The sequence below is a fragment of the Mchenga conophoros genome, linkage group LG9 (assembly GCF_057382185.1).
Source record: "Mchenga conophoros isolate Kocher_MC1m ecotype Shallow Benthic linkage group LG9, M_conophoros_male_GT1.1, whole genome shotgun sequence".
Lineage (NCBI taxonomy): Eukaryota > Metazoa > Chordata > Actinopteri > Cichliformes > Cichlidae > Mchenga > Mchenga conophoros.
In genome coordinates this window covers 6184004-6211654 of record NC_140534.1, presented here as the reverse complement: position 1 = coordinate 6211654, position 27651 = coordinate 6184004, and the positions used below count along the sequence as shown (strand labels likewise).

The following is a 27651-nucleotide window of genomic DNA, read 5'->3' as shown; positions in this document are numbered from 1 at the left end:
GAGGAATATTTTGTATTTTGCATATGAGAAGCTCGAGGTTAATTAAACTAACGGGCCTGTCGCTACCTGTACCACATTCCACACCAGCAGGTGGCGGTAATGTTCCGTGTTCTTTAGTTGCCTGATAACCTTTATTGAATACGAAGAAGAAATATGCACCGCATCAGCACGCCGATGTAGTTTATTTTGCCATGGACAATCTACGAGTACTCGAGTTGTATAGTGGCATTGGTGGAATGCATTATGCGTTAAAGGGTAAGCGTATTTGTGGTGGATACAAAGATTTGCTTATTTTGATTTTACTGGTCTATCCAACATGAATCCGGAAACACTGTTGGACTGTCATGCCAGCGCCTTTACTGCCATGCAACGCTCAAAAGTCAGGCCCGTGTTTCGGTTGAGTTTACGTATTACTTGAAGACTTGTGCTGGCTGTGGCGTGACAGCCGAAAAAAGTAGTAAGAAAATGATGACTGAGTGAATCGGAATCCTGATAGGATGGGAAAACTGCCTTTACCGTAAAGAAGAGTGTGCAGTGGGAAACATCATGCTGTTACACGTGTAGAAGTCAGCTTTGAAATATATACATTTTTTTTGTCTAGGGCTCATTTCACAAACGACATTCTTCTCACAGGATTAAGTCACTCTTTATTTTTTCAGCTAAAAAGTGCCATCGACATTAAACAAAAGGCGTTTTTACTACAGCTCCGACCAAAAGGGCTGCATGAACTGCAACAAATATAGTAGAACATATATTAACTGTTCTATAAAGAGATTTAAAGTGGCCAAAAGAACTTTCTTGATTATCATGTAGGTACAATAATGCAGAATCTTAAAGATATATACAAAATAGGCAGTTCTTTATTTTATGTATAACCCCTTCATTGATCCTATTGACTAAAGTCTACATACCAAAATAAACAAATACATTGCACATTAAATATGACACATAGACAGAGATCGACAGAGACAAGACACTCTTGTCAGTCCTTAATATCAATTATTAGCCTTTCCAATGAGTTTCTTAATCACTGGACAGATTCTGTCCAGCTGTTGCAAGGTTCTGCTCTCCATAAGATCTGATGCTACCCCAAAACAGTGCCTGTATCAGCTGAAGAAGTTCGTTCATTAAGGCTCACAGAAACTGCAGAGGAAAAGGAGACTGTTGTTTAGTCAGCTTTTAACAGAATTTCTTTTCTGAAGAACGTCAAGTACTGTGCTTTACTATGCCAGTACTGTTTGAGCTTTCTTCAGGAAGCTGATCAGCAATGTGTCAACAAGACAAGGTAACATGACAAATGCAATACATCACTTTTGTGCCAGTCACAAACAATCGATTTGTTAGCAGTTGATATTTGCATTACATGTGCTGAGTTCAAACATCAATTTTTGTATCAAAGTGACCCAACCGTCCTCTCATCACCATGAAGGTCACCACAAGTCAAAGACTCAACAGCAGCTTTCAGTGGAAGAGCCTGGCCACATCCCATTAGGTCAGAAGCGTAGAAAGAGCATACCCTTTTTGGAAATCCACAGGGTTGCGTGTCCACAAGGGTCAAACTGTCAAAGAGTTCTACTGATAAAGATGTTTAGCACAAATGACATGGACTGTAGGACATCCATTATTTGACCTCTCTGTGAGGAAGAAAGGGTGAATATTTCATGTATGAGAAAGGTAGCATTAATCTCAATTTAATTGTTATTTTTCTAGCTTCTTAACAGGCAGGAATATATTTCTTAAATTGGTATTGATTAGTAAAATAATAAGCAACAGGCCCAAAATAAATAAAAACATATTTTGGTGTTTATTTGAACCTTGCAGTTCAAAGTAACAGGCTGCTGCATACTGCTGTCATTTATGGTTGAGCCTATTTTCTCCTTTTCTCCACCAGTTCACAGCAAAGGTGGAGCTGACAGGGACGGGTAAATGAAATGATACTAATCAAGTTAAATGCAACACATTATCTCATTTTAATAGTAACAAAGACTTATTTTACATCAAATTAACGTCCCTCCAACTTCTGCATTATATAAGCATGTTTCTCTGGCCAAACACAGATTGAGAGAAGGTAGGAGTCATCGCCAGAGCATTTTAGTTGTTTTAACTCACGTTGACCACAGTTTGTGGTTAAGTTAAAAACGTACATAAAAAAGTTGTTGGTTTTAGCAGGCGTGAACGGCCTCAAAACTGCTGACTGTTTACTGTGCCATTCTATTTTGGCTCTCTCACTAGCAGCGGGTGCACTGTTGCTGACGTGTGGCGTAGGAAGAACAGAATGACATAGAACTGAATTCTGTAGAAAAGTCTCATGGTCGAAATGTTGTCACCAACACCACATCCAGGTGTTTGACTCAGGGTTGAACTGATAATTGATCCGCAGCCTGTTACAAGTATGGCTCACCACATGGCCTGACCACCACACCATACCAGAGACAGTGGAAGTAAAATTTTCATGGAATTTGGGGAGGAGATGACATTGATGAGAATGTCAGCCATGCAGACAGAGTCACAGTCGTTTCTGATCACACCTCATTTAATGAGCAGTCATTTGTTACAAAGGCTTTTGCAATCAAAAGTTTTGCAGTAGAGCACCTCACATTGAACATTGAATATAATGGGTCTCTACACACCTTTGCATGCATTCTTTCTCACACTCACCTGCCTAATATTATGTCACCATTGTGCTCCTGCTATTCCACTCTGTGCCTTTTTAGCACCCTGTGAACACCTAATAATTTAAATAGTCAGATTGCCAGTAGACAGTGGGCCTGATTGTGGGGTGTGATAGGGTCTGCTGAGGACCGGTAATCATGTTTCTGGTTTTCTTGTCACTGGTGGAATAATAAACCACATGGCTGTGTGGCATTAAGTTGAGTTGGTAATCTGGGACGTAAACAGCCATAACCAGGACTACACCATCTGTTGTCACCTGTCATTGCAATCCCTCCTGCTTTCTTTTTTTGCCTGCAGTATCTGTTGACCTGTAGAATGTAAAAAACAAAAAAACAAGCGTCTTCAAGATCCCAACTTTTTCCATCAGTGTGATTTTTTTTTTTTTTTTTTTTTTTTTTAATAATCTGGTGAGAAATTAAACTGTGGAATGATAAACTAGAGCCTTAGGTAAACCCGAAAATAAAATGAAATAAGTAATACAATGCAACTCATTATTACTATTATTATTTATCCATTTTGCAGAGAGTGGCATACCTGCCCAAGTTGTAACTGCCATTGACATAAACACCACAGCAAATCAAGTCTACAAGCACAACTTCCCCGACACTCCCCTCTGGAACAAGACTATAGAGGTTAGTGATCATGGAGCGTTGGTCCATTGCTGATCAAACTATCAATCATATTTAAAATCCTTTTCTTTTCTTACTTTAGGGCATAACATTAGATGAATTCAACAAGTTGTCTTTTGATATGATATTGATGAGTCCCCCTTGCCAACCCTTTACCAGGTATGATTTCAGTGTTTTGTATGTACTAAAATCCAAAATTTTGCAATCGTGATGGTGACGTGATGAGAATGATCTCTTATTCAGAGTTAAACTATCGTGCAAAGCCTGCATCGTAAAAAAGGCAATTTTTAAGACTACAGTGGAACCCCGACTTACGAATACCCCATTTAACGAAAAATTCAAGTTACGAAGGCACTTAACGGCAAAATTTCTGCCTGTGTTACGGCAAAATGCCCGTGTAACAAAATCCGCTGGCTCTGATTGGCTGAGCCCACAATGCCTTCAGAATCATGTGACAACCCTCTTGGCTTTCGTACTTGCGCTTCGCTGTTCCACTTGAACGATGTATTGTTGTTGCAGTTAGCAATTAACCTATAGCCTATTGTTCACTCAAAAGGCGCGATGGGTGCTTTGACTTACGAAAATTTTCAACTTACAAAAGACCCTCGGGAACGAATGAATTTCTTAAGTCGGGGTTCCACTGTACTTAATTACGTAGATATAAATAAATCAATAAAAACAACATTTTCACTAATCGTCAGATACAACAGACCATAATGAGTCTTTGTGAAGATAATATAATAAAATATTTAATATTAATATTTCTGTATGAACGGGTGACAAATTCCCTTATTTTGAGTTTTCATTGCATGTTTGTCACAGTGAAATGTGGCAGATCATCAAACAAACTTATATTTGACAAAGAAAACACAAGTGAACATAATCATCATCAGGCTGTTGTTGTGTATTATCGCTATGTAAATAAAACTGAAGCTGTATTTGGGCTTTGTCTGTAGTGTTCTTAGTGAGTTTTTCCATTTTTCAGAGAGCTGTTGATGACTTCCTATAAAAAGGAATTACACTTCCAGCCTGTAAATGACAAATGCATAGACTTTTTTTAGTCACTATCACTACATGATGTTCAAAATTAAGACAACGTGCTTAACCCAAAAGTTTAGATTCGGGTCCCCTAACCTAAGTTCATGAGTATAAAATTAAATTTCATTTAGGGGGATAAAGGTTGACTAGTTGTATTTCACACATTTCTCCCTACCAGCAGATGCCCACTGTAAAACCCAGAAACTAGTTTCTCTCTAACAGGACTTTAACTGTCTTAGGTGCAGCGTAACACACTGAAACGGGGACCAGCTTGATATAGTCAGCCTAGAAAAAACACTTTTGTTGAGCAACTTAAAACTTGTTCCACCTTGTTTCGTTTGTTTCTCCGCAGGATAGGCCTTCAAGGGGACGTTACTGACCCCAGAACCAAGAGCTTCCTTTATGTCCTTGATCTTCTGCCAAGGTCTGAAAGATCCAAAATTTCAGTCAACTTCTGGAAACCTAAATGAAATGAAAAACTACACTAATTTTTTATTTTGCTTAACAGTCATAATACACAGCTACTTTGTTTGCTTGTAGTAGCCATTCAGATTATCAGATAGGTAGCTATCAATTTTAAGAAAATCAACCAAATTGATGTCAAACATTTGTGCTACATTTGTGCTGGCTCCTCGGTCTAGGTCGGGTTATGGGGGGCGTGGTTTGTGGCGTGGCTGCAGGGGAGGCTGACACACCTGAGTTCGATCAGCTCGTCAAGCCTCCCCTGTATTAAACGTGAGGTGATTGTTGTTGTGTGTGCCTGTGGCTGAAAAGCGTGTGATGAGAGCAGCAACTGGAAATAAAGTGCGTTGGTCCGTCATTGCTGTCACACAATTGTTTCAAGCCTTGAACTCGTGCATGTTTAGGCTGCTCTTACAGTATCCACTGATATTTTGTGAGTGTATGGCAGTTACGCACTTGTGCATGATGCTGCCGACTACACCTCTTTATTAGCCAGTTTCCCAGACATGAATTAAGCCTAGCTTAACCATTTCAAAAGTACTATAGGCTTCGGTTAATACATGACCATTTACCGGGAGCCAGCTGTTTCACAAAACACACTCAAGTCACTGTCATTGTGCTCTTTCCATCACACTGAACTTGTGCAGCAATGTAATTCTGTGTCCATGTTCATGGCTGACCATTTTGTTGGCTGCACTATTTATATATTTCATCAAATGGCAGTTCCAAACACAGATTAGCAAATGGTCCAAGGTCTCTTGATGCCAGCTGTGGTTGGATATGCAATAAGACTGATTTCTCTCAGCAAACTCTCCCATGCTTTGTTCCTAACGTGTATGTGCCATTGTGTTATTAGGCTGCAGAGGCTACCACGTTTCATCCTGCTGGAGAATGTGAAAGGCTTTGAGACCTCCTCTGCCAGGTAATTACTGGGCACACTAAGCACATGAAGGCCTGAAAGCTCAGCAAGTAACATGGAGAGTAAGCAGGGAGTCTAGAAATCTACCCATGTTTTCTCTATCTGCAAAAAAAAAATCCAAAAGTAGTCTAGTAATTGTAATTGAGTAAATAGAATAATTGTATAATAATATAGTCATACTTCAGTTGTTGTGGGGTTTTTTTTCACCATATTGATTTCAGCAAACACATTTATATCCAAAATCAAAGTGCAGCATGAAAAGAACATCCACAGACATGCACTCATCTATTTAGACAACATGACGTGTTAAGAAATATTTATTTTCACCCTGTTTTTGATCAGTTTCTGACAAAGCCTGTGCTCTTTGAACTCTAAACATACTTATAGAAATGATCAAAAGAGGCCGGGCGGGATTGAAATGACATCATGTTTATGAGACATCATGATGACTTCTTGATAATCTAAAAGTCATAAAAAATGCCGACACGATTGATTGGTGTCGGTTGAATTTGGAAGTGTGCTTACTTACAAAGAAAGAACAGTCAATAATTTTTATGGTTCAGAGATTTTAATGGTGTAAGAGAGAGAATATTAACCAACAATTAAGAAAAAACATGAAAGTTACAAATTGATTTGCAAGTCGTTGAATGAAATAAATATTTGATCCCCTACAAGCCGGTTAGAATACTGGCTCCCACAAACTGGCTGTGTGCTCAATACACAGCTTAAAATCAATCAATCAATCAATCAATCAATTACAGATACATCTGATTTCAACGTATGTGTAGGTTGTTCTTCCATTCCAGCCACTCCAACACAATGGGCAAAAACAAAAAGCTGGTATATAATGTCAGGAACAAGATTATACATACCTGCACAGGCTGGAATGGTGTCACAAGTTAACAGCAAGAAGCTTGGTGACCAATGTTGGTGCGATTAATCTGAATTGCAAGAAATGCAAAACAATTGTTAAACATCCTCAGTCTGGAGCTCCATGCAAGATGTCAACTCCTGGGCTGCTGAGCATGAGATGTGTGTCGGATCGGTCCGAAACTACTTTAAAAACTTTAAAAATAAAGCTTCATTAAAAGAAAACAACTGTAAAACGACAGAATATTCTTTCTTTGTAAGTGAGCAAATTACAGATTCATTTTTTTGATAACTTCTATAGAAATTAGAATTGTAATAAAAGTTAACATGATAAAAGGATCCTTATATGAACATCTTCAATAAACAACTTTAATGCAAAATCAATACTGTGAGAAATATTATTAAATGGAATAATGCTGTAAAGAATGTTATTAATGCAATTATAATGATGCAGGTTATATGGCAGCAATAAAAGAATTTCTGTATCTCCACAGTCTCTAATTCTAAAAATTACTTTAATGATTATACAAATGTGAAAACTATACACAATTGAAGACAATAAAGACATAACTATTTTACTCAATTCTGTAGGGCACGTTTGGTGAAAACGCTGACGGAGTGTGGATATACTTTCCAGGAAATCATGATCTCACCCATAAGTGTGAGAAAGACAAACTCTTACTGACTTGATTAGATTACTGAAGTTTGCTGATAATATAAAATGTTTCTTTGTGCCCATTTCACTGTTATATTCATTAATCAGGTTGGGATCCCAAATTCAAGACTTCGTTATTTTCTGATTGCAAAGATTTCCACAGAAGATTTAAACACCCAGGCACCTTCAAAGGTGAGGTATCGTGCAATGTGTAACAAAAAATTGTTATTTTGTATGTTTGTGGGGGGGTTTTTGAATATGAATATGTTCAAACAGCTGTTATGTAACAATTATATTCAGCACAATATTCCTCAATATTAATATTTTTCTCAAAAAGAGCACTTAGTAAAAATTGTTGATGTGCCAATTTACACAAGAGCTGGACTAGAAATCGTTGGCAGCAGATCTTATCGAATGATAATATGGTTATATGGACTTTCCCATATAACCAGAGGAAAAGTCAAACGGAGCTGGCGATGCAAATCAAGCATTTTGTATAAAATCAAAATGGCGTCATTTTTAAAATGCCACCAATTTGCTAGAACATTTAGAACACAGTCATATAATAATCACACAGCCAGATCATGTATGTTTGCTGCTATGGGGCCAGTAGGCATAGCAGTATTGTGTGTCACTTCTCAGACAAAACCTCTACATCAGTACTGATAAAGGAGCAGAAGAAGACAAAACTAGAAGCAAAGAAATTGCTTGTTTTTTTTGTTTTCTTTTCTTCATAGTTTTTTCCATTTTTTAAAAAAAAGCAGAGGTGACGTCAGTTTGGTGTCAGCTTTGTTGTATGGCGTGTTTGCCAGCACCGCACAGCAGATATAATGAGACCCGTAGTCTTCTTTGATGTCCACATGAAGTGTGCTGCCTGGGCCACATGTACAGTTGATGCATTGTTATGTAAATTGTCCCCAGAGGAGTCAGCAGAATCACAAGAACTTAAGAGCTATATGGACATTCGCAGTGACTCAATGACTTGAAGAAAATATTATTGTTAAGTAATCGCTGTGTTCATATATATAACCTCAGTCTTAGACACTGTTTCAAAGAGGCTGAAATGAGGCAGATACTTTAAATAGCCAAGAACAACTTCACTTTTCACATGAATTTTCAACGTATTCCTTATTCGCACTGGGTCATTACAGCTGGTAGCTCGGCACATTTGATTTTTTAAACATACAGATTATTTGCCCTTCCTTGCAACCTTTCCTGTCCCCTAGCAGATTTGTTTCTCGTCCTAGAAACATCTTGAGATCTTTCGCTTGTTAACCAAATATGAAAACCCAGATTTAAAGTACATTTTCTGACAAGTTGATGATATCACCAACAAATGTCACAGGCTCATATGATTTGGAAAGCCTTGCATACTCAGCAGGATTCATAATTTTGATTATGTATGCATTGGTTAGCACATCAACAAGGTTTAGAGCTCCAGCTGGGTTCTCCCCAACTGTCTGGAGTTCTCCCTGTGCCTGGGTGGGTTTCTTCCATATACTCCAGCGTTTTCTCTCAGTCCAAACATATGTATGTTACTGGTGATTCTAAATTGGCCATGGATGTGAGGTAGATACAGTTTTTAAACTATGTAGAATAAAGTGTTATATGAACGTATGGTTAGATATGGTTATGAATTGTAATCTCAGGCAGTTTTAAGTGGCCACTAAGGACCCCACAGTGCTCATTTGTATATATTTATGTATGTAAGATTTTATAGAAAGTTTCTCATTTTAGATTTTAGACTTCTTCCCACATCTTGCTGAGAGTGATTCTTCTGAGCATCCTACATTTTTGAGTCCTGCCTGTCAAGGTGCCAGCCAGCCAGAGGAAGGAACTGATGTCCTGTTTAAGCTAGAGACAACAGCAGAAGCCCAGAGGAAGATTCGTCAGAACAGCAATTTGTCTGTTAAGCAGATCAAAGAATTCTTGGAACCACAAATGGAAGTAAACATGGAACCTTATCTCCTTCCTCCTAAAACACTGTTGCGATATGGTCTAGTCTTGGACATTGTTCAGCCCACATGCAGGAGGTCTGTCTGCTTCACTAAAGGGTGGGTTCATTAATTCTCTTCATCTTATCATCATTCCCTTCATTATTTTTAATGAACAATATGAATAGTAGGGGCGATCGTGGCTCAACAGTTGGCAGTTCGTCTTGTAATCGGAAGGTTGTCGGTTCGAGCCCCTGCTCCGTCAGTCTCGGTCGTTGTGCAAGACACTTCACCCGTTGCCTACTGGTGGTGGTCAGAGGGCCCGGTGGTGCCAGTGTCCGGCAGCCTCGCCTCTGTCAGTGCGCCCCAGGGCGGCCGTGGCTACAATGTAGCTGCCATCACCAGTGTGTGAATGTGTGTGTGAATGAGTGGATGACTGAATGTAGTGTAAAGCGCTTTGGGGTCCTTAGGGACTAGTAAAGCGCAATACAAATACAGGCCATTTACCATTTACCATGGTAAACAGGTTTAGCAAAGTGTGAAAAAAATTGATTGTGGAAAAAATCTTGAGCCACTATTCACTTCTTTTTATTTCTCTAGGAAAATGGGAAAACTGCAGCAATTTATTCAAACATGTGCAAGCATACATGGAAATACAGCATACAAAAACAGAGTTAGGCAGAAAAACATAGTTAGGACATTGCACACAGAGCGTGTTCGTAAAAAGTAATGTGAAATTCCTAATTTTTCCAAACTTATCACGTAACTCAAGACTAACATTCTGTTGGTAGGAAGAGAAGAGTAGATATGACTTTTGAATCTGCTGTTCACGATGTATCTCCTTTTTTAGGCCCTCTACTTCTTTTTTCTTCCACTTGTCCAATTTCTTTTTAAGAATACACTGAACACAATGCCAAGATATGGCCAGTGTTCAGCTTACCTTTCAAACTTGTACTTTTTTTTTTTTTTTACAGAATTTGCAGTTTGCAGTATAGACTGCTAATAACGACTCGCCTAAAGATACAAAAGCTGGTTCTTTGCCAAGTTTTCTGTAATGTGTAGACATAGCGTCCATCCCTTGGGTTACGCGCTCTTTCATGCTTGCATGATTCACAACTTGGTGTTAATGGCCTTTAAAAACGTTCAGGTACAATGACTGGAGTGAAACTGACCAAAAAGGCAACCTGTGTGTGTGTGTGTGTGTGTGTGTTACCGAAATAATTTTTTGTGTTTGTGCAATGGTTAATCCACCAGTATGCATAAAATCTTTAAAGTATTTTCGTTGCAGTGTCTATATGGTGTATAAATTAAATTAAAATGAGTAATTTTGTTATTTAACTTTGTTCATGTTGTTTCTCCATAGCTATGGCCGGTATGTGCAGGGAACAGGCTCAGTATTGCAGTGTTGCATGGAAACCAAGGTACGTTTGGGTTTTTGTAAAAGTGAACGATCTCTGTGAATGCTGCCTATTCCAGAGAAATCATAGATTAATGCTGCAGAAAAGCTAAAGAGTAAGCACACAGTTAGTTACTTTAGAGCCAAATGCACTCAGTGGGGCTATTTATTACTAAGCTGATGACTGCTCATTAGAGCTCTGAGACTCTAAACTGGATTCACTTAAACATTAAAACTTTTAGTGCCCCATAGCTTGAGATATGGAAAATGCTTTAGTTTGTTACAAAGAAGTGAAATGAATCTGATTGATTGAACAGGTATTCTTGGTGTTCTAGAAGCTGTAGTTCTCAGCAATAAGAAAAACTTGGTGAAAAGTTTGCTGTTCTAACAATATACTTTTTATTCAGAAATCAACCAAAGGCTTAATCTATATGCAAAGTGGATATGAGCTGAGCAAGTACAGTGTTGGTGTCCTGTTTTAGAATCATATATTAATGCACATAGAGCGATAAAACAGTTGTCAAATTGTTGAAAGAAAACAGATTTGGAATAAAGTTGCACCTAAAAATCGATATTTATTGCCGACTCTCATTTGGGAAACACATAGTCTTTAGACAGAACTTTCCTACTCTTCCTGCAGAGGTCCAAGGAATCTTCCAGGAATAGTGATGCTATTTTCTGGATTTTTGATTGGTCAGTAGGCAGTGATTTTATAGATGTTAATCTCTAGGGTAAATTGCCTTATACCTCGGTATAAATTGAATCACCTTCATAGTAAAGCAAACCCAGGGTAAAACCTAAAGTTACCTGCCTTCAGGCTTCTAACCCTCAGTGTCATCTAGGGATGGGTATCGTTTAGGTTTTATCTGATACCGGTGCCAAACCGGTACTTTTGAAACTGTACCAGTGCTTAAAGAATGAAGAACACAAACTTTGTCCAAAAACCTCTCATGTTTTCCACTTTTTCTTTGGTCATTTTAGCCTTTTTAGCCAGGGTGAAGGGAGTATCTGCCATCAAACAAGAAGACAGCTGCATGTAACTACGACAGTGTTTGCTAGTTCACCTTACATGCATTAATGTAATAACGTGGTTAGCCTACTCAACGTAAATTACACACGAACAACATTAAGCTACTCACGCAGAGAAGAACGGCTGCTGCTGCATCATCATCCTCATCATTTCTGCTACACTGGCAGGGCTAGGGGCCAGGACTCTCCTCTTCGTGTTTTTGGGGGATGTTGCTAACTCCGGGTCCGATAACAGGCACCACACCCGCAGTAGATGCGCTTGGTGTGAGGTCTCGCAGCAAGCTATCAAATACGGCGCATTTTTCGGCTTTTAAAAAAAACGCTATGCGTCGCCAGGTGTTTCATCAGATTTGAGGTGTTACCTCCTTTGACAGTATCACAGTATCAGCTTAAAGCACTTGTTGCAGGCTGCTGAGTTTGCATCTTTTGCTGTGAAGTACAGCCAGACTTTGACCGCTTCGCCTTGGGCATTTTTAATCTGTAGCTCTGCTCTAAAAGAACGGACGTACCTGGACCCGCCTACTATCCTCGGAAACGTAAAATGATTGGCTAGAATTCAAAGTGTATCACATCTCAGGAAAAAAAAGCACCAAAATAAAGCACCGAAATGTGCGCTGCTTTTCGGTCTGGTTACTACCGTTTATGTCAGAACTGGTGCCATCATGGCACCGGATACCGGTACCCATCCCTAGTGTCATCTGATGTTTTTTGTTTTTGTTTTGTTTTTTTTCACATTCCATTAATAACTCTATTTTTAAACTCAAAATTTAAGAGTAAGTCCTTGAGCAATTAAGCCCAGAAGCTTTTTACTATCTTTGAATGAGCAAAATTGAGCAAAACTCATATAAATTTATAAAGCTACATCCTAGATAGGACTCCAAAATGCACAACAGATTCGCTACTGTCATTGGTTTTGTGAATATCATCTTACTTTACAGTTACCAAAAAAATACTCGATGGCAGCCATGCCATGCTGATATTTGCATGATAAATCTGTGTATGCTAAATATAAAACCGGTCTTACCACTGTGGTGATCCTTCCCAGAAAGCTGTATGAATGGATTTAATTATTTTTTAAAAAAGAATTTTTGCATTTCCCGTGTAAGAAAGAAAAGAATCTTATGCTTGCTTTTGCTTTGTGTCCTGTGCAGATTGAAAGTGTCTTTATGGGTCTGGACCAGTGCTCTGAGGAGGAGAAACTTCAGCGGCTGTTAAAACTGAAGCTTCGTTATTTTAGTCCCAGAGAAGTAGCCAACCTCATGGGATTCCCTCAGCATTTAAGTAAGTCATAAGTCATAAATCTGTCCATTGTTGGAACTATGCGTCTTTAAGAATTCTTATGACCATTGTGCGCTATCAAAATCTACTTTCATAGATGGATAGATGTTACTCTTTGTAGGTGATCGTCTACAGTAGTACTTAATTTTTTTAACTATTTATTTAAAGGTCATGAAATGCTTAATATTTTGTTATATTGTCATTGTATAGGGGGGGCGACCGTGGCTCAGGGGGTTGGGAATCGCATCTGTAACCGGAAGGTCGCCGGTTCGATCCCTGGGCTCTCTGTTCTGGTCGTTGTGTCCTTGGGCAAGACACTTTACCCTACTTGCCTACTGGTGTTGGCCAGAGGGGCCGATGGCGCGATATGGCAGCCTCGCTTCTGTCAGTCTGCCCCAGGGCAGCTGTGGCTACAACCGTAGCTGCCTCCACCAGTGTGTGAATGTGAGAGAGAATGAATAGTGGCATTGTAAAGCACTTTGGGTGCCTTGAAAAGCGCTATATAAATCCAATCCATTAATATTATTATTATTATTATTATTATTATAGATGATGATCTAGGGGATTGACTGTGGTTTTCCCATTAATACAATAAATCAGTCATTGAGTAAAATAATAGGGGTGCAAAGATACTCGTATCAATAGTGATCCGTTCGATACGGTGCTTTCGGTTCGGTACGCATATGTATCAAACAATACAAAATTTTTAATTTATTTTATCAACTTTTCTTCTGACGATGCTGTCTGTGTTGAGAGCTCAGTGGATCTGCGCTCGACTACTTCGCCTAGGCTGCACTGTTGAGCGCAGATCCACTGAGTGCAGCGCAAGCTAGCGAGACAGAAGCTAAGCTCGTTGCAACATGGCAAATTGAACCTCCCCCACCCTCATTCAGATCTGGCCTTTGGAACTATTTTGGTCTTCATGTGACGTATGACCCTGAAGGTAAGCACGTATGTCGGATGTGCCACGCAATGCTCAATTACATGGGTGGGAACTAGTGCGTTAGCGCAGTTAGCTCATTAACGTGTTGGCCGTCCAGCCCCACGCACGGGGCGATCCGCGGTAGCTCGTTAACGGAGATTTGCCGTGTTGTTGGGTTAACGTCATTTCAGATTAACGCTGACAGCACTAGTGGGAACACAACGAATATGACTGTACATTTATTCCGACATCATCCTAGTGCAAAGACAAGTGGAAGCAGACAAAAACAACAAGCAGGCATGCTACAAACTTTACCCGAGTCATTTAGACAGCCGTTAGCACATGATTCTCCTTATGGGGACCTGATATGTTTAATATGCTGCTGAGAATATAGCCCAGAAGAAGCGGATAGTATAGCTTTTATTTTGGAAAGAGCCATTTCTCTGTAATAAACTCTCTTTTCCAAAGATGAGTGATTTCTCGATCAGATAGATTTATTATTTTTATTACTTTGTTGTTTCAGCAACATTACATTTAAAAACTGTACGTTTGAGTTAAAATATATATTTATAATTTTAATAAATGACAAATTAAAAAAGCATGAACATTTTTTTTGTATCGAAAAAATATCGAACCGTGACACCAAAGTACCGAACCGAACCATGAATTTTGTGTATCGTTGCACCCCTATAAAATAAGCATTTAATTCTCAAGAATGACATGACTTAGTATTTTGTGGAGAAACCCTTGTTGGAAAGTACAGAGATGAGATGTTTCTTGTAGTTGGAAGAGGGATTTTGATCCAATCATCTTTACAGAAACTCTCTAAATCTTTTAGGTTTCTTGGCTCTAGCTTGGCATCTCAAAGCTTAAGCTCCCTACACAGATTTCCTATAGGCTTGAGGTCTGGAAACTGGCTAGGTCACTCCTTAATGTGGTTCTTCTTTCACCACTTCTTTGTTACCTTGGCAGTATATTTTGGGTGATTGTCGTGCTGGAAGACCCACCCATGACCCATCTTCAGTGTTCTGACTGACAGAAGCTGGTTCTCGACCCCGTCCATTGGCTTTCAGAGCAGCAAAGGCATCCTGTACACTTAGAAAAAAACAGCCCGAAACCATAACGTTCACACGTCTGCGCTTGAGTTTGGTGATGGTGTTCATCATTTCTCTTCCTCCAAACACTCAAGATGATGCCTGAGCCTTTAGGTTTCAGCTGACCATAGCAGTTTCTCCCAAGCCTTCTCTGAATAATTTAGATGTTAGCAAGCGGGCTTGTACATTTGCCTTCTTAAGCAGGGGGACCTTGCAGGCGCTGCAAGATTTCGGTCCATTACGGCATAGTGGGTTACCAGTGGTGTTCTTGGGGACTGTGGTCCTAATTGCCTTCAGATCATTAACAAGCTCCTTCTCTGTAGTTCAGCCACATACTTCATGATCATCCTCGTCCCATGGGCCAAAATATTGATTGGAACTCCAGACTGAGAGCAACTGATGGTCTTTTTATGTAACTTTCATTTCCATGTAATTGCAGTAAAATCAATTTTCATCTTCTCAGATGCCATTCAAGCTTTGTGCAGGTCTACAATCTTGTCCCCGGTGTTCTTTGACAACTGTTTGTTCTTGCACATAATGGTGGAGAGATTGAAATGGAAGAAACTGATTCAGTAGACAGGTGTGGTTTATATACATACACATGCTGGTCTGTCTCTCTCGATTAAAATGAAACTACCATTAAAGTTAGAGACTGCTCATTTCTTTGTAAGCAAACAAACTTCAAATACAGCAGGGGATCAGCAGATTTCTCTCACTGTATCTTAATATATTTTTATTCTCCTTCTAATGTAGAATATCAAACAATGTTAAGTCAGAAATATAATTATATACACAATACATGTATTGTGGCTTTATATTTTTGCCACCTATCATGGTACTACTGCTGTTAGGAAGAATACATCGTAGATGGTGTCTTTTGCAGAATTATCATTCGTTTAACAACAGACTCTGTTTTCAAGTGTAAAAGTATAAAACATAATTTACATCTAACATCTTACTTTTCTGTACAAGTTAAGAAGCCTTTTGTTACATCGAATTATTAAACATGTATTAAGCATCATATGCTTAACCTGACATACACTTGTAGGATTAGTTCCACACAACATAATTGAACTATGAAACAATGTTATTGTTTGGGCCCATACATACAGAAATGTGCTGCAATGGTTAGACACAGACTTGTAATTCATATGTTATTTTGCTGAAACATGAAGTGGATTGTATTCGTATTTGCTTGTTGTTTAATTATTTTTTTAAATACAGGTCCGTCGGCACATACACAAAGCGATTCACAAACGATTCTAGGCTAGACAGTAACATGTGGTTTATTTTTTATCTGTTTCTTCTTTTTTTAGCCATGAATAATAACGTGGCCCAGTGTTTATATATTTTCTTTATCACTTTTTTCTGTTTTGTTTGCAGTCTTTCCAGAGAAGATCCCTACCATTCAGCAGTATAGACTACTGGGAAACAGCCTCAATGTTGTTGTGGTGGCAAAACTTCTGCAGCTGTTGGTCTCCTAGCACTTCTGGGGAAGACACCATTGTTGTACATGTTTGGATTATATTACAATGCCCCTGTATAGCTGAATGTATAGTTGAGATTTTGTATGAATGGTCATTCTTTTAATATTTCTAAAACACAAAAACAGTTTTTGTGATCACCATTAGCCAATTTAAAATGAATGCCTCTCACATGTGTGTATATCTTCTGTTTCAGTGTGATTTTTTTTCTCATCACAATATATTTTCTAATAAAAATAAGTCTAAAAACTGTAGAGCACATTTTGTACAGTATTTACTCTAGAGTTATTCAACTATTCATTTATTTAACAATATTGTTATTTTTGTGAATATTGTTACATTTCTATAGTATATAAATTTATGCATTTGGTTTACTTAGTTTATTATATATACGGTTTAAACTTTAATTACTTTTTGCCTTTCTTTTTCCCCATACAGTATACTTCTGTCATTTCTGTGTATCAGTAAGTAGTATTAGTGAAATTTGGTTGCTCAAAGAAATGTAAACTTGGAATAGTTTTACGTTTATAACCTAAACGTAGTTTACATTTCTCATTGATCTCATTGGCACCCTGCTAGCTGAGCTCCATACACACTGATCCTAGCGCACAGCTTCCTGCCAAACAGGACAGCACGACAAACAGAAGTGTATATACATTTCTGTGCTGATGGGGTGCATTGTCATCTGTTGGTGTTGTTGGCGGTTCTTTGTGCGAGTCCAAAGTCAATTCAATTCACAGCAGACATTTCTATGTTGTCCTTTTTTTGGACTGGTTTTCAGATTTTTGCTTTAGCTGTAAGCCATAATCATCAAACTTGAAACAAAAAAAGGCTTAGATCAGGGGTGTCAAACTCAAATGCACAGTGGGCCAAAATTCAAAACTGGAACAAAGTCGCGGGCTGACGTTAATATTTATTGAAATATATTTATTCCTCCAGATATAAGAATGAATCTTTTCTTATGGACTCAAACACGTTTTGCTGAAAAACTGAATATGGAACAAGCAAAGCTTAGTACTAAACAATATATATATTAGCTGTATAATACTAGTAGGCCAGCTCTAATAATAATTTGGTATGGCTTCATGGGCCAAATGTAATTAGGCTGCGGGCCAAATTTGCCCCGCGGGCCAGAGTTTGACACCTATGGCTTAGATGATCTGAAGCACCGACATTCTCTTAGGACAGTCAAATCTAAAAATGCACATCAACTAAAACATACAAAAGTAATTCTCCTTCAGTCTCCGACAGCCCTGTCATGAAGCGCCTCCCTTGCCAAATAACATCTGGACGTTACATTACCGCCATCTTGTGGCCGCAGTCGGCGGATTCAATCTCGTTGGAGTCTGTAGCTATCCCTTTAATGCCGTGTGTCCTTAGCAATGATCGAGTCGAGCAAGCTGACAGGCCAGTAGCTTTTTTTCTAGTGGTTTGCGCAGGTAAACTGAAGGAAGAGCTGAGGCAGTAGCTCTCACTATGTCTGTTCTAATAAATCAGGCAAGTTGAACAGGTGCAATCTCAGCAGCATCTAATATGTTTAACCAGCTTTTCATTAGAGAGTGACGGTTAATTATGTCACTCACCGCTCAAGCCTTTTAATTCAGCGGATTTTGTTGTTACTTATATATTTTATTATTTAAATAAATCCAGGTGTAGGTCTGTGTTTCTGAGCTGATGATTTTTTCTGAGCTGACTTTTTCATAGATGTGGTTCTCTCAGGAAAGCCACTACAAACATTTGCTCTACAGAATATGATGCTGGACAATATAAATTTCTTCAAATGAGCAAAATTTTTTAACATATACAGCAGAAATATTAATCACTTTAAAGTTCCTGCACCCACAACAACAAGAACAACAGAATATTTTTTGGAAATATTAGATGGATGGATAGATAGAGGAAGGAATGAGTGCACAAAGTTGAAGCTGTCCAAATGTTTTAGTCACTCATGTCACACTCATGTGAGTTATCTTTTATGTAACTACCAATATTGGCTCATCATGTTTTGCGTTGTACTACTATTGTTACAGTATTGGAAAGCTATCATGAATCACAGCTAGATGAGCCTTTCAAAATGTAAAGGAGGCTTTTCATATGCAATTAACTGTTTTGAGCAGCCATCTATCACAATTACTCAATGATTTGTTGATTTGCAGGTACCCAGAATGCAGCCTTCGATATTTTGTCCAGTAAGTTACCAGAAATCTCCCCCCCCCCCCTTAACAATGTTGGAAAAAATGCACACATTAAAAAAAAACAACTCTTACACCCAATGTACTTCAGATGCCTGTAACTTTGACAATGTTCATATTATAAACATAAAGAAATGCATCTTTATGGCAAAATCAACCAAGGCTCTGAGACTTTCAGGTGGGAACATTTTTTCATAAACATGCAATATGAGTTTTAGAATTCTAAATTAATTTGCCATAATTTAATCATGGTCGAAGCATGGAAGGTTCATTAATAAAGATATAAAAATCTTGTATGAAAACAGTCTTTGTTTAACGTTAACCATGTCTGAGATCTGCAAATTTACGCTATGCACATAATGTCACCTGAAATGGGTTACTTATTTCTTAAAATCATGTGAGTGACATTCTTTTTAACAATAAACCATAGTTAAACCATAATAAACCACAATAAATAAACTATAGTTAACCATTTGGGGCAAATTGAGATGTACTTTATGGCTGTACTGTCAGGTCAAAGTCTTGGCAGTGAGCATTAGAGTGTGGCAGCATGTAAAACCCCAGTAGAGTTGCTGAGGGTGTCCATGCATCACATCCATTTTCCATGGCAGGGACACTGCGGCTATACTACGCACTTGTATTCCTTCTGGTGGGATTGCAAGGAGACCTGAATGACCCAGCACAACAAGGAAGCCAAAGGAAGATTAGCAATGACCAGTGAGTTGGTGTTTATAAAAATTTTTTTTTTTTACGCTTTTCTTTGAATATTTCATGTCATTAAGATGCCATGTTATGCATATGATCACATTTGTCTTAAGCTTTGATTCTAAGAGAATAAATGTATTTGTAATAGTATAAGTCGACCCCATTTTTTTAACCATCGCCTTTACCGACCTAAATATGAAATGGAATTTTGGACATTTGAATCTTTAGGCCTTCCATGGTGTCAGATAATGGTCACCTTGTCTTCACAACTGGTGACAATAAAGAAATCCGTTTCCAGACCTCAGCGTCAGGCCGGGTTAAAGTGGGAAATGAAGACCTCACCCAACTTTTGAGTCAAGTAAGCTTTCTTTTACCAGCAGCAAATATTCTTCTTTTGTTATTTTACAAGATCACTGCCTCCGTGCGATGGTCATTTCAATGATAGTAAGTGACTTAAGGCACAACGATTGTGATGGTTATGGTATATAACATCCACATTTTGAAACAACAACATTATTAGTGAATGGCATCCTAACAAAGTGAATAAAAAATAACAAATTACTTAATTAAAATTAATAATGTTTATAATATGTAATTTTTTCCATTCCTAGCAGACACGTATGCTCCCACACAGATAACAGTTCACTGTCTTATCCAGTCACTAATTACTTTGGTTCTTTTGTTTCAATCTAGTAGTTAAAACAAATGTTTGTACTGCCACTCGTACTGGAACAATAAAGCAATTTTTCTGATTTCTCAGCCCAATAAATTCTCTCTGACTTTTGGAAGTATGTAATTATATCTCATCACCTTTTAATGACCAAACACTGCTGCTCATCATATGACACTGTGAATCATTAACAAGTTAGGAAGCCAACAAAGCAAGACCAAAGCTCAGGGCAAGATACATTTGAGTCAGTACGGCATTACATTTTTCAACATTTTTATGATGAATAGTTTTATGAGTAGGTGCTAAGGCTAATATAGATAAAATGAATGTTTTTTTTGTTTATGTTTGGGGAGGAACATTTTTGAGTTATAGCTCAAAGATTTCTAAATTAAGATGCTGTATTATGACTACTGTAATTAGGGTGCAGATATGTTTGGTTCTTGGGCAGAAGGTGGGCTAGATGTCGTTGTTTATTTTCAATTTATTTCACTTCATCATTTTATATATGACATAAATAAACACAGACAGTCTGACAGACACACAGCTATAATCTCCATGCTTATCCTTATCAGGATTGCAGGAGGAACCCTATCTATACCTGGAAAACTAATACTCAAATACTATGATTTATAATTCTCCCCTTTCAGTTTGTGTGTAAAATGAAGACATGTTTATGTGAGCCTAAAAATATCAAATGGTAATCAAATTTCATACATTTTTGGCAATCATATTAATGTGTTGACACATATTATTATTAGAATAGAATAGAATAGAATAGAATAGAATAGAATAATCCTTTAATTGTCCCACAAGGGGAAATTTGGTTGTAACAGCAGCCAAAAAGACACATATACAAACAAACAGTACACAGGACACGGAACAGAAACATACACAATTTTTCTTACATATTTACATTAAGGACAATGGTTACTATAAACAGAGTACTGTACAGTTATTAAATGAAATAAAAAATAACTACAGGTAAGAGGCAAACCAGGTTGTAGTGCGAATCGGTTAATTAACTTATTGCAGTTACAGCATTGATGTAAACATCTGTGTTTGTTGGGAGCAGTTGTGATTGTACAGTCTGACAGCCTCAGGGAGGAAGGACCTGCGGAAACGCTCCTTCATGCATCGAGGATGCAGCAGTCTGTCACTGAAGGAGCTCTGCAGTTCAGCAACATTTACATGCATGGGGTGGGAGACTCTGTCCATCAGAGATGTTATTTTGGCCAGAGTCCTTCTGTCTCACACCACCTGTACTGGGTCCAGGGTGCATCCCAGAACAGAGCTGGCCTTCCTGATGAGTTTATCCAACCTCTTCCTCTCAGCTGCCGATAAACTGCTGCTCCAACATACCACCATTACAACTTCTTTCAAAGTAATAAACATGTTCTGATAATTAGATGATGTTGCTTCCTGGAGAGTACTTTCACACATTTGCATGTCAACTGCAGCATGACTGCATGTCAAGCCTTTGTTACTCCCAAGGATTTTATAGTTGATAAAAATAAATATGGAAGTAAAACCTAAAAACAGGTGTAATAACCCTATAATATAGTTAAATTGGTAAAAGCTTTTTCTAAACAACAACAAACAACAACAGACAAATTTGCAAAGTGCTTTACAAGACAAGGTAGAAAACAAGCAGCCCGAAAACATTTGAGAAACGATAAAGGCAAAAGGGGACTAGCAGCATAAATTCAAAAACAGGCAAATTAAATGCATGTATAAAATAATTAAAAGAGCCTTGGCTAAGGACCTGACATTATGACAGGCCACAGAAGATCTGAAATATACTCTAGTATAAGTCCAGAGTAGGCCTTAAAAGGCTAAAAACACAAACACACATGATTATTGTAAACGTTTGCAACAAATGTTCATGCAGTATTTTTTTCATATGACCGTACATTAGGTGGATGGTGAAATCTTTTATTGCATAAATAAAAGCTTTAGCCTTTTTTAAATAATTTTCAGGATAGTGATGATGATGGGAAGTAAATTCTTAAGTTAACTTTTTATTTGAATGGCAGCCAGGTGAATGGAGACCAAAAATATTTAAAAATCTAAAATATATTTAGTTTATTAAGCTAATCTAAAAATGCAAACATATGAATAGTTTCTTTTTTACCCCATTTACTTTATTCTTATCTGATAAATTTAATCACAAATGCAATATGACTAAAAAGAATCAAATCATGTTTTAGACCCCTCCTTTAAAGCTTTTTAACACTGAACCGTCTGTTATGGACTTTCTAAATGCAGATTAAAACCAACAAAGATGACATTGACGACATTAAATCTCACGGAGGAGCCGTCCCTCCTGATATCACCAACAAGCTAAACCAGCTTGATACCAAGGTAGGACAAAGATAGTTCCTGGTGGTAAATAAAATCATTTTTAATATTGCCATTAACTTATTTACTACTGGTCGTGTTACTTATGCTCACTTCATTCCTTTTATTTTACCCTAACCCATGAATAATTTTGATTCAGTAAAGTGAAGTGCTTATAATGAAAAATGTAGCCATTGTCATCAAACATATTTACACTGCCTCTTTTCTTTCTTGTCAGGTTTCAACACTTGAGAATAAAGTGGTCACACTTGAAGAGGTGAGTCAGAAAAAGTCAAGAACTTCTATTGAAGTTGATGGTCATGGCTTAATCTGTTTACCATACCTAAGATATCATGTCTTCCCTTGTTTCCCCTTGCAGACAGTGCAGAGGGTGTCTTGCAGCAGTAATCCCTGTCAGAATGGAGGAACATGTCTCAACTTATTAAACTCATATCACTGTATATGTCCCGGCAACTGGGGGGTGAGTTCAGTATTGTTCTTCATATTCTTCATAACTTTTACAGGTTGTTATTTATGGATTGTAGACATTTACCAAAGACGGCGGTTAGGACTGTTGCCTCGCAGCAAAAAAAGTCCCTGGTTCGAGTCCACTGTGTGGATGGACCTTTCTGTGTAAAGTTTGCATGTTCTCCCTGTGTCTGCATGCCTGCACGCTCCAATGACATGCAGTAAGTGGGGTTAGGTTAAGTGATTATTCTAAATTGCTCTTAGGTGTGAATGTGAAGGGTGAATGGCTGTCTGTCTGCAACCCTGATATGGATGTGCAGAAGAGAATGGATGGATTAATACGTGGGTGTGATATTACTAAATAAAATAATACCCAGAAACCTCGAACTTTTAATCCCAGTACTGTTTTAGTATAAGACTTTACTGCGTTCCTTTTCGTTGGGTCCTTGTTTTCCTGCATTATATTTTGATAAACCCATGTTTTCTCTTGTCTCTCTCTCTCTCTGTATGTGTTTGTGTGTCTGTGTGTTAGGGTCCTAACTGTGCAACAGATGTAAATGAATGTCAGGTCTATTCAGGAACGTCACAAGGCTGTCAGAATGGGGCAACCTGTGTTAACACTGCTGGATCATTCACGTAAGTCTTATGCCTTGCTCTTTTTACTTACTAATTCTATGAGTGCTTTACATTATGCTGGCTTATGTCACCTCGTGTCTTTTCTTATCTATCTTTTGATCCATAAGACTTTCTCCTCCACATCCTGAAGGATTTCCATTTTTTAAAGAAACCTTGATGCCATTATGATTCAATAAGAAAACAAAGTAATGTGTATTTATCAAGCAGTGTAAAGTATGAATGCCAGATGCACTCATGGTACCCACTTTGTATTAGTATTGTGTATATGTAAGATTAGACAGCAGAGGTCCAGTATAGTGTGTCCTTAGCTTGTAACACACAGCTAGCTTTACAAACAGTGGACAAAGAAAGTTTTTGTAATTCTACCTCTGTACACCTTGACAGTGAATTTGGAATGAAATAATTACGATTTTTTTAACACTTGAATGAGACTAAAGTCTAGAACCCATGAACATCAACAAAAGTTGTTTCTGATGCTCTGCCAGGCCTTTACAGCAGCCACCTTCAGTCACTGCTTGTCTTCGATAACTTAACAGCATGCTGTACTGGGTAGCGATCAAGTGACTCACTTGGCCATTTCCCTTGAAAAGGTCTTGGATTGCTTTTTCAGTGCATTTTGGGTTGTCATTCTTTTGCACTGTAAGCATTTCTGATCAGTTTTGTGGAATCTGACCATTCAGGTTTTAGCCTGATGCCCAGTCAGGAGAACACATACCCCATATGATCATGCTCCTCTTTGTATGCAGTTGCAGCTGTCCTCCAGAATGGCATGGGACTCTCTGTATGATGCGTTACGATGACTGCAGGAACGCAGGCAGTGACTTGTGTGTACATGGCTTATGCATTGATGCAGATCGAGTCATAGCTGGACAGGTAACTACTCGCTTACCCTAAGATATATATATATCTATCTACCTATCTATCTACCTATCTATCTATCAATCTGTTGTTGTTAAGTGTTCTCACTGACTTTTGCTAATTAACAGCCTAAATACCAGTGCATTTGTGAGAGTGGGTGGGAAGCTCCAGCTGGGAACCCAGCGTGTGTGGCTGATGTTGATGAATGTAACCTTCCCAACAAGCCTTGTTCAACCAACCCAGCTGTTCCTTGCTACAACACCCAGGGATCCTTCTATTGTGGAGCCTGTCCCTCTGGTAGTGCTTAATAACATAACAAGCCATAGTATAGCCAGTTCTAAATGAGCATTTGGAGACAGGAGAGACAATTGATGCTAAAACAATTAGTGTAACTCTTTGTTCAGAGCTTTAGCTTTTAATACTATTCTTTGCAGTGATGGCTTTATACCACACAAGTGTTAAGCACTAATTAAGCCATTTGATGTTTTTTTGTTGTTGTTGTCACTTACTATGGTTTATTTACAGTTGACACTTGTCAGGTTATTACAATCCTATATCAGAAATGGATGAATGGATGAAATGAAGACATTTTACTATTTCATGCAAAAATATGTAATTTGATGGCAGCAACACGTATCAAAAAGTTGAAACATTTTTACCACTGTGCAGCATTCCACTGTATTTTAACAACAGTTCATAAACTAATGGAAAATGGGAATAGCAGATACTGGACTGTTCTCTGGTTTGTGATTCTACCTGTCAAGAGGCCTAGATCTTCTTTGTTGGATTTTTTGTTTGTTTTGATGTATTGTTTGATTTAGCACAACAGAACAGTTTTCTACTTTAGCCAAGTCCATTGCAAATGAGCTTTGACTCAGAGAAGACGACTGCATTACAGGATTTCTTTTTTTGCATAACAGAGCTTTAACCTGCATCTATGGATGACACAGCAAACTGTGTTCACAGACATTTGTTTCTGAAAGTGTTCCCGATCTCATACAGTGATTCCTGTGACAGACTCACGCCTGTTTTTAATGCAGTAAAACGTGATTCCCTGAAGAACCTTTTTAGCTCTGTCCCTTGCACAAAGAGATTTTTCCAGAAATATTTTGATGATAACATGTAATGTAGATGATGAGATGTTCAAAATCTTCACAAATTTCAGTTCAAGAGCAATCTGAAAATTTTGCACAATTCATAGACACAGTTTTGTTTTGTTTTTTGGCAGAGTGGTGTGCCTCTGCCCAGCTTTACTTCTGAGAAACTCTGCCTGTACACAGTCATATGACATCCCAACTTTTATGAGTTATGTGCCATTAAATTCAGACTTGGTTAATATTTTTCATGAAGTAGTAAAATGTCTCAGTTAAACATTTAATATGTTTATTATGTGCTATTATCAGTAAAATGTATTTTTTATGAGATTTTTACGAGTAATTAGAAATGATGTTCCAAGATTTGTTTTAAAACTTGTAAAGTTAAATAGCATTTTGCATCTTGTGCTATCCCAGTTTGCTAATGAGTTGTTGAGATTTGTGCATATAAATAGATTTAAGATTTTTCCTCTCATTTTCTCTGACATGGTTAGGCTGGCAAGGAAATGGTTATAGCTGTCAGGATGTGGATGAATGTTTGACCAATAATGGCGGCTGCTCCACTACTCCAATGGTTCAGTGCTTGAACACCATGGGCTCTTTTCACTGCGGTCCCTGTCCTCCAGGTAACTCAGCAGAGAACAATACTGAATGTCACGCATATGTGCAGGAAGATTACCTATAGCTTCTACGGCTTGGCTCCACTTAATCCCTGAAATTGCTGGTGTACTTAACCCAAGTAAAAAGCTGCGCTTTTCAATAAAACATTTTGAATCACCACATAGCCTGACACCACCTGGTCCAAGATACTACATAACATACCATAGCACAAAGTACACAATACTGTAGCTGTGAGAGAAACATTTACAAGATATGTGGTGTAGAAAAAACTAATTTAGTTTCATTTTTAATGCAAAGTGCAATGGAACTCTGGATATTTAAACTAGTGATGTGTCGGTCGCGAACGAAATGGCTCTTAGAGCCGACTCTTTGAAGTAAACGACGCCAGCAGGCTCCTTATTGGCAGCCGTGGGTTGTTTTTTTGCTTTCTCTCTCTCTCTTGCACTTTCTTCCCCGCTTCACTCCGCGTGCGAGCCTTGTGCTTTGCGCTGGGAAGAGGGGGGAGTTAGTTACACTCACAGTAGCACAGGAACAGAGTGGAGGGAAAGAGAGAGAAAGAGAGCCAGGGACAACAACGTCACATTAGAAAGGTATAGTAATCATCCACAACTATTTTCACTTGCGAATGATAAAGGATTCAGAAAGTTTATTCATGCAGGTCCATATGACAGAGAATGTGCATCTTCTTTTTGTTTTCATATTTTTATTTATATTTAATTGTGTTGTGGTTTGCAGTGTTTTGTGTTGTTTCACTTTAAATTTGTTTAAAAGGAAAAAGCTGAAAATTTAAATAGTTAAAAGTTGAAATGTAAATAGTTGATTTTGTATTATATGATTTAAATGGACTGATTCTTATATAGCGCTTTTCTACTCTCACGGAGTACTCAAAGCGCTCTATTTACTTATTACATTTTATGTGGAGTGAATAAATAAAAGTATATTTATGGTGGCCGCTAGAGACAAAGCAGTACAAACCCCAAAACACGTACAAAACACAACAGAAGTGCTCCAGGATGCTAGGGGGCAGTGTTGAGCTTTTGTTACCTAGTGGCTACACAAGCCAGGAAGTACCAACGATTGGACTTGGTGTGTGGTAGTAACAGGTAAATGAACATTTTTTTAAATTATTTGACTATATATGAGTGCTTGTGTATAAATACACAAACAATACACATATGCTTTCATGCTTTCAATTGTGTAATTTAAGTGATCTAGTAGCTCTGCTTTCGAAGTTCAGTTAACGCTAGAAATGTGTTTTGGAGTTTGTACGTGCTTCGGGGTTTGTACGTGCAGGGGTCACTGTATATTTTTATATATAAGCATATATAAATAAAACCACGTCTTTTTACATTAGTAATTCCTTTTGTGCATAATTTTATATTGTTGTTAATAATAAATTAATTAAAGCAACAAAACAACCTGAAGAGCCGGTTGGGAGCCAAAAGAGCCGGCACTTTTTAGCAAGTCGAGCCGAAAGAGCCGGTTCTCTAAAAAGAGCCGGAAATCCCATCACTAATTTAAACTCTAATTCTTTAAAATGTAAATATTATAGCTGTGAAAAATTGTTTATTACTGCATGTTGAGTATCTGGCTGTAAAAACTCTTTGTAACTCTTGTCTGTTAAAAATAGAAATATTTTTGTTACTTAGTCAAATAGCTGGGTGACTGACTGTGGCTCATCAGATGT

General features: G+C 38.0%; 2 protein-coding genes across 3 annotated transcripts in view; both read left to right on the top strand.

Annotated features, from left to right (window-relative positions):
* The first annotated feature begins 147 nt into the window (after positions 1-147).
* trdmt1 (tRNA aspartic acid methyltransferase 1) lies at positions 148-16637 on the top strand. Of its 2 annotated transcripts, none has more exons than XM_085286228.1 (11): positions 148-255; positions 3196-3305; positions 3385-3461; positions 4693-4764; positions 5659-5724; positions 7183-7252; positions 7355-7438; positions 8984-9300; positions 10544-10601; positions 12757-12886; positions 16283-16637. In XM_085286228.1, exons 1-11 carry the CDS (start codon positions 192-194, stop codon positions 16381-16383), a joined length of 1149 nt encoding a protein of 382 aa, XP_085142354.1. In that variant the 5' UTR covers positions 148-191; the 3' UTR covers positions 16384-16637. The 2 variants fall into 2 exon arrangements, with proteins under 2 accessions (XP_085142354.1, XP_085142355.1); XM_085286229.1 differs by lacking the exon at positions 148-255 and adding an exon at positions 1144-1285.
* A 2527-nt stretch (positions 16638-19164) lies between these two features.
* Positions 19165-27651, top strand: part of cubn (cubilin (intrinsic factor-cobalamin receptor)) — a 78955-nt gene continuing 70468 nt past the window's right edge. The window contains exons 1-9 of the mRNA XM_085286227.1: positions 19165-19292; positions 19509-19638; positions 22216-22311; positions 22526-22564; positions 22667-22768; positions 23288-23391; positions 24138-24264; positions 24378-24546; positions 25838-25969. Coding sequence (XP_085142353.1) covers positions 19180-19292; positions 19509-19638; positions 22216-22311; positions 22526-22564; positions 22667-22768; positions 23288-23391; positions 24138-24264; positions 24378-24546; positions 25838-25969 — 1012 coding nt within the window. The 5' untranslated portion in view covers positions 19165-19179. The remainder of the gene's footprint in view (positions 19293-19508; positions 19639-22215; positions 22312-22525; positions 22565-22666; positions 22769-23287; positions 23392-24137; positions 24265-24377; positions 24547-25837; positions 25970-27651) is intronic.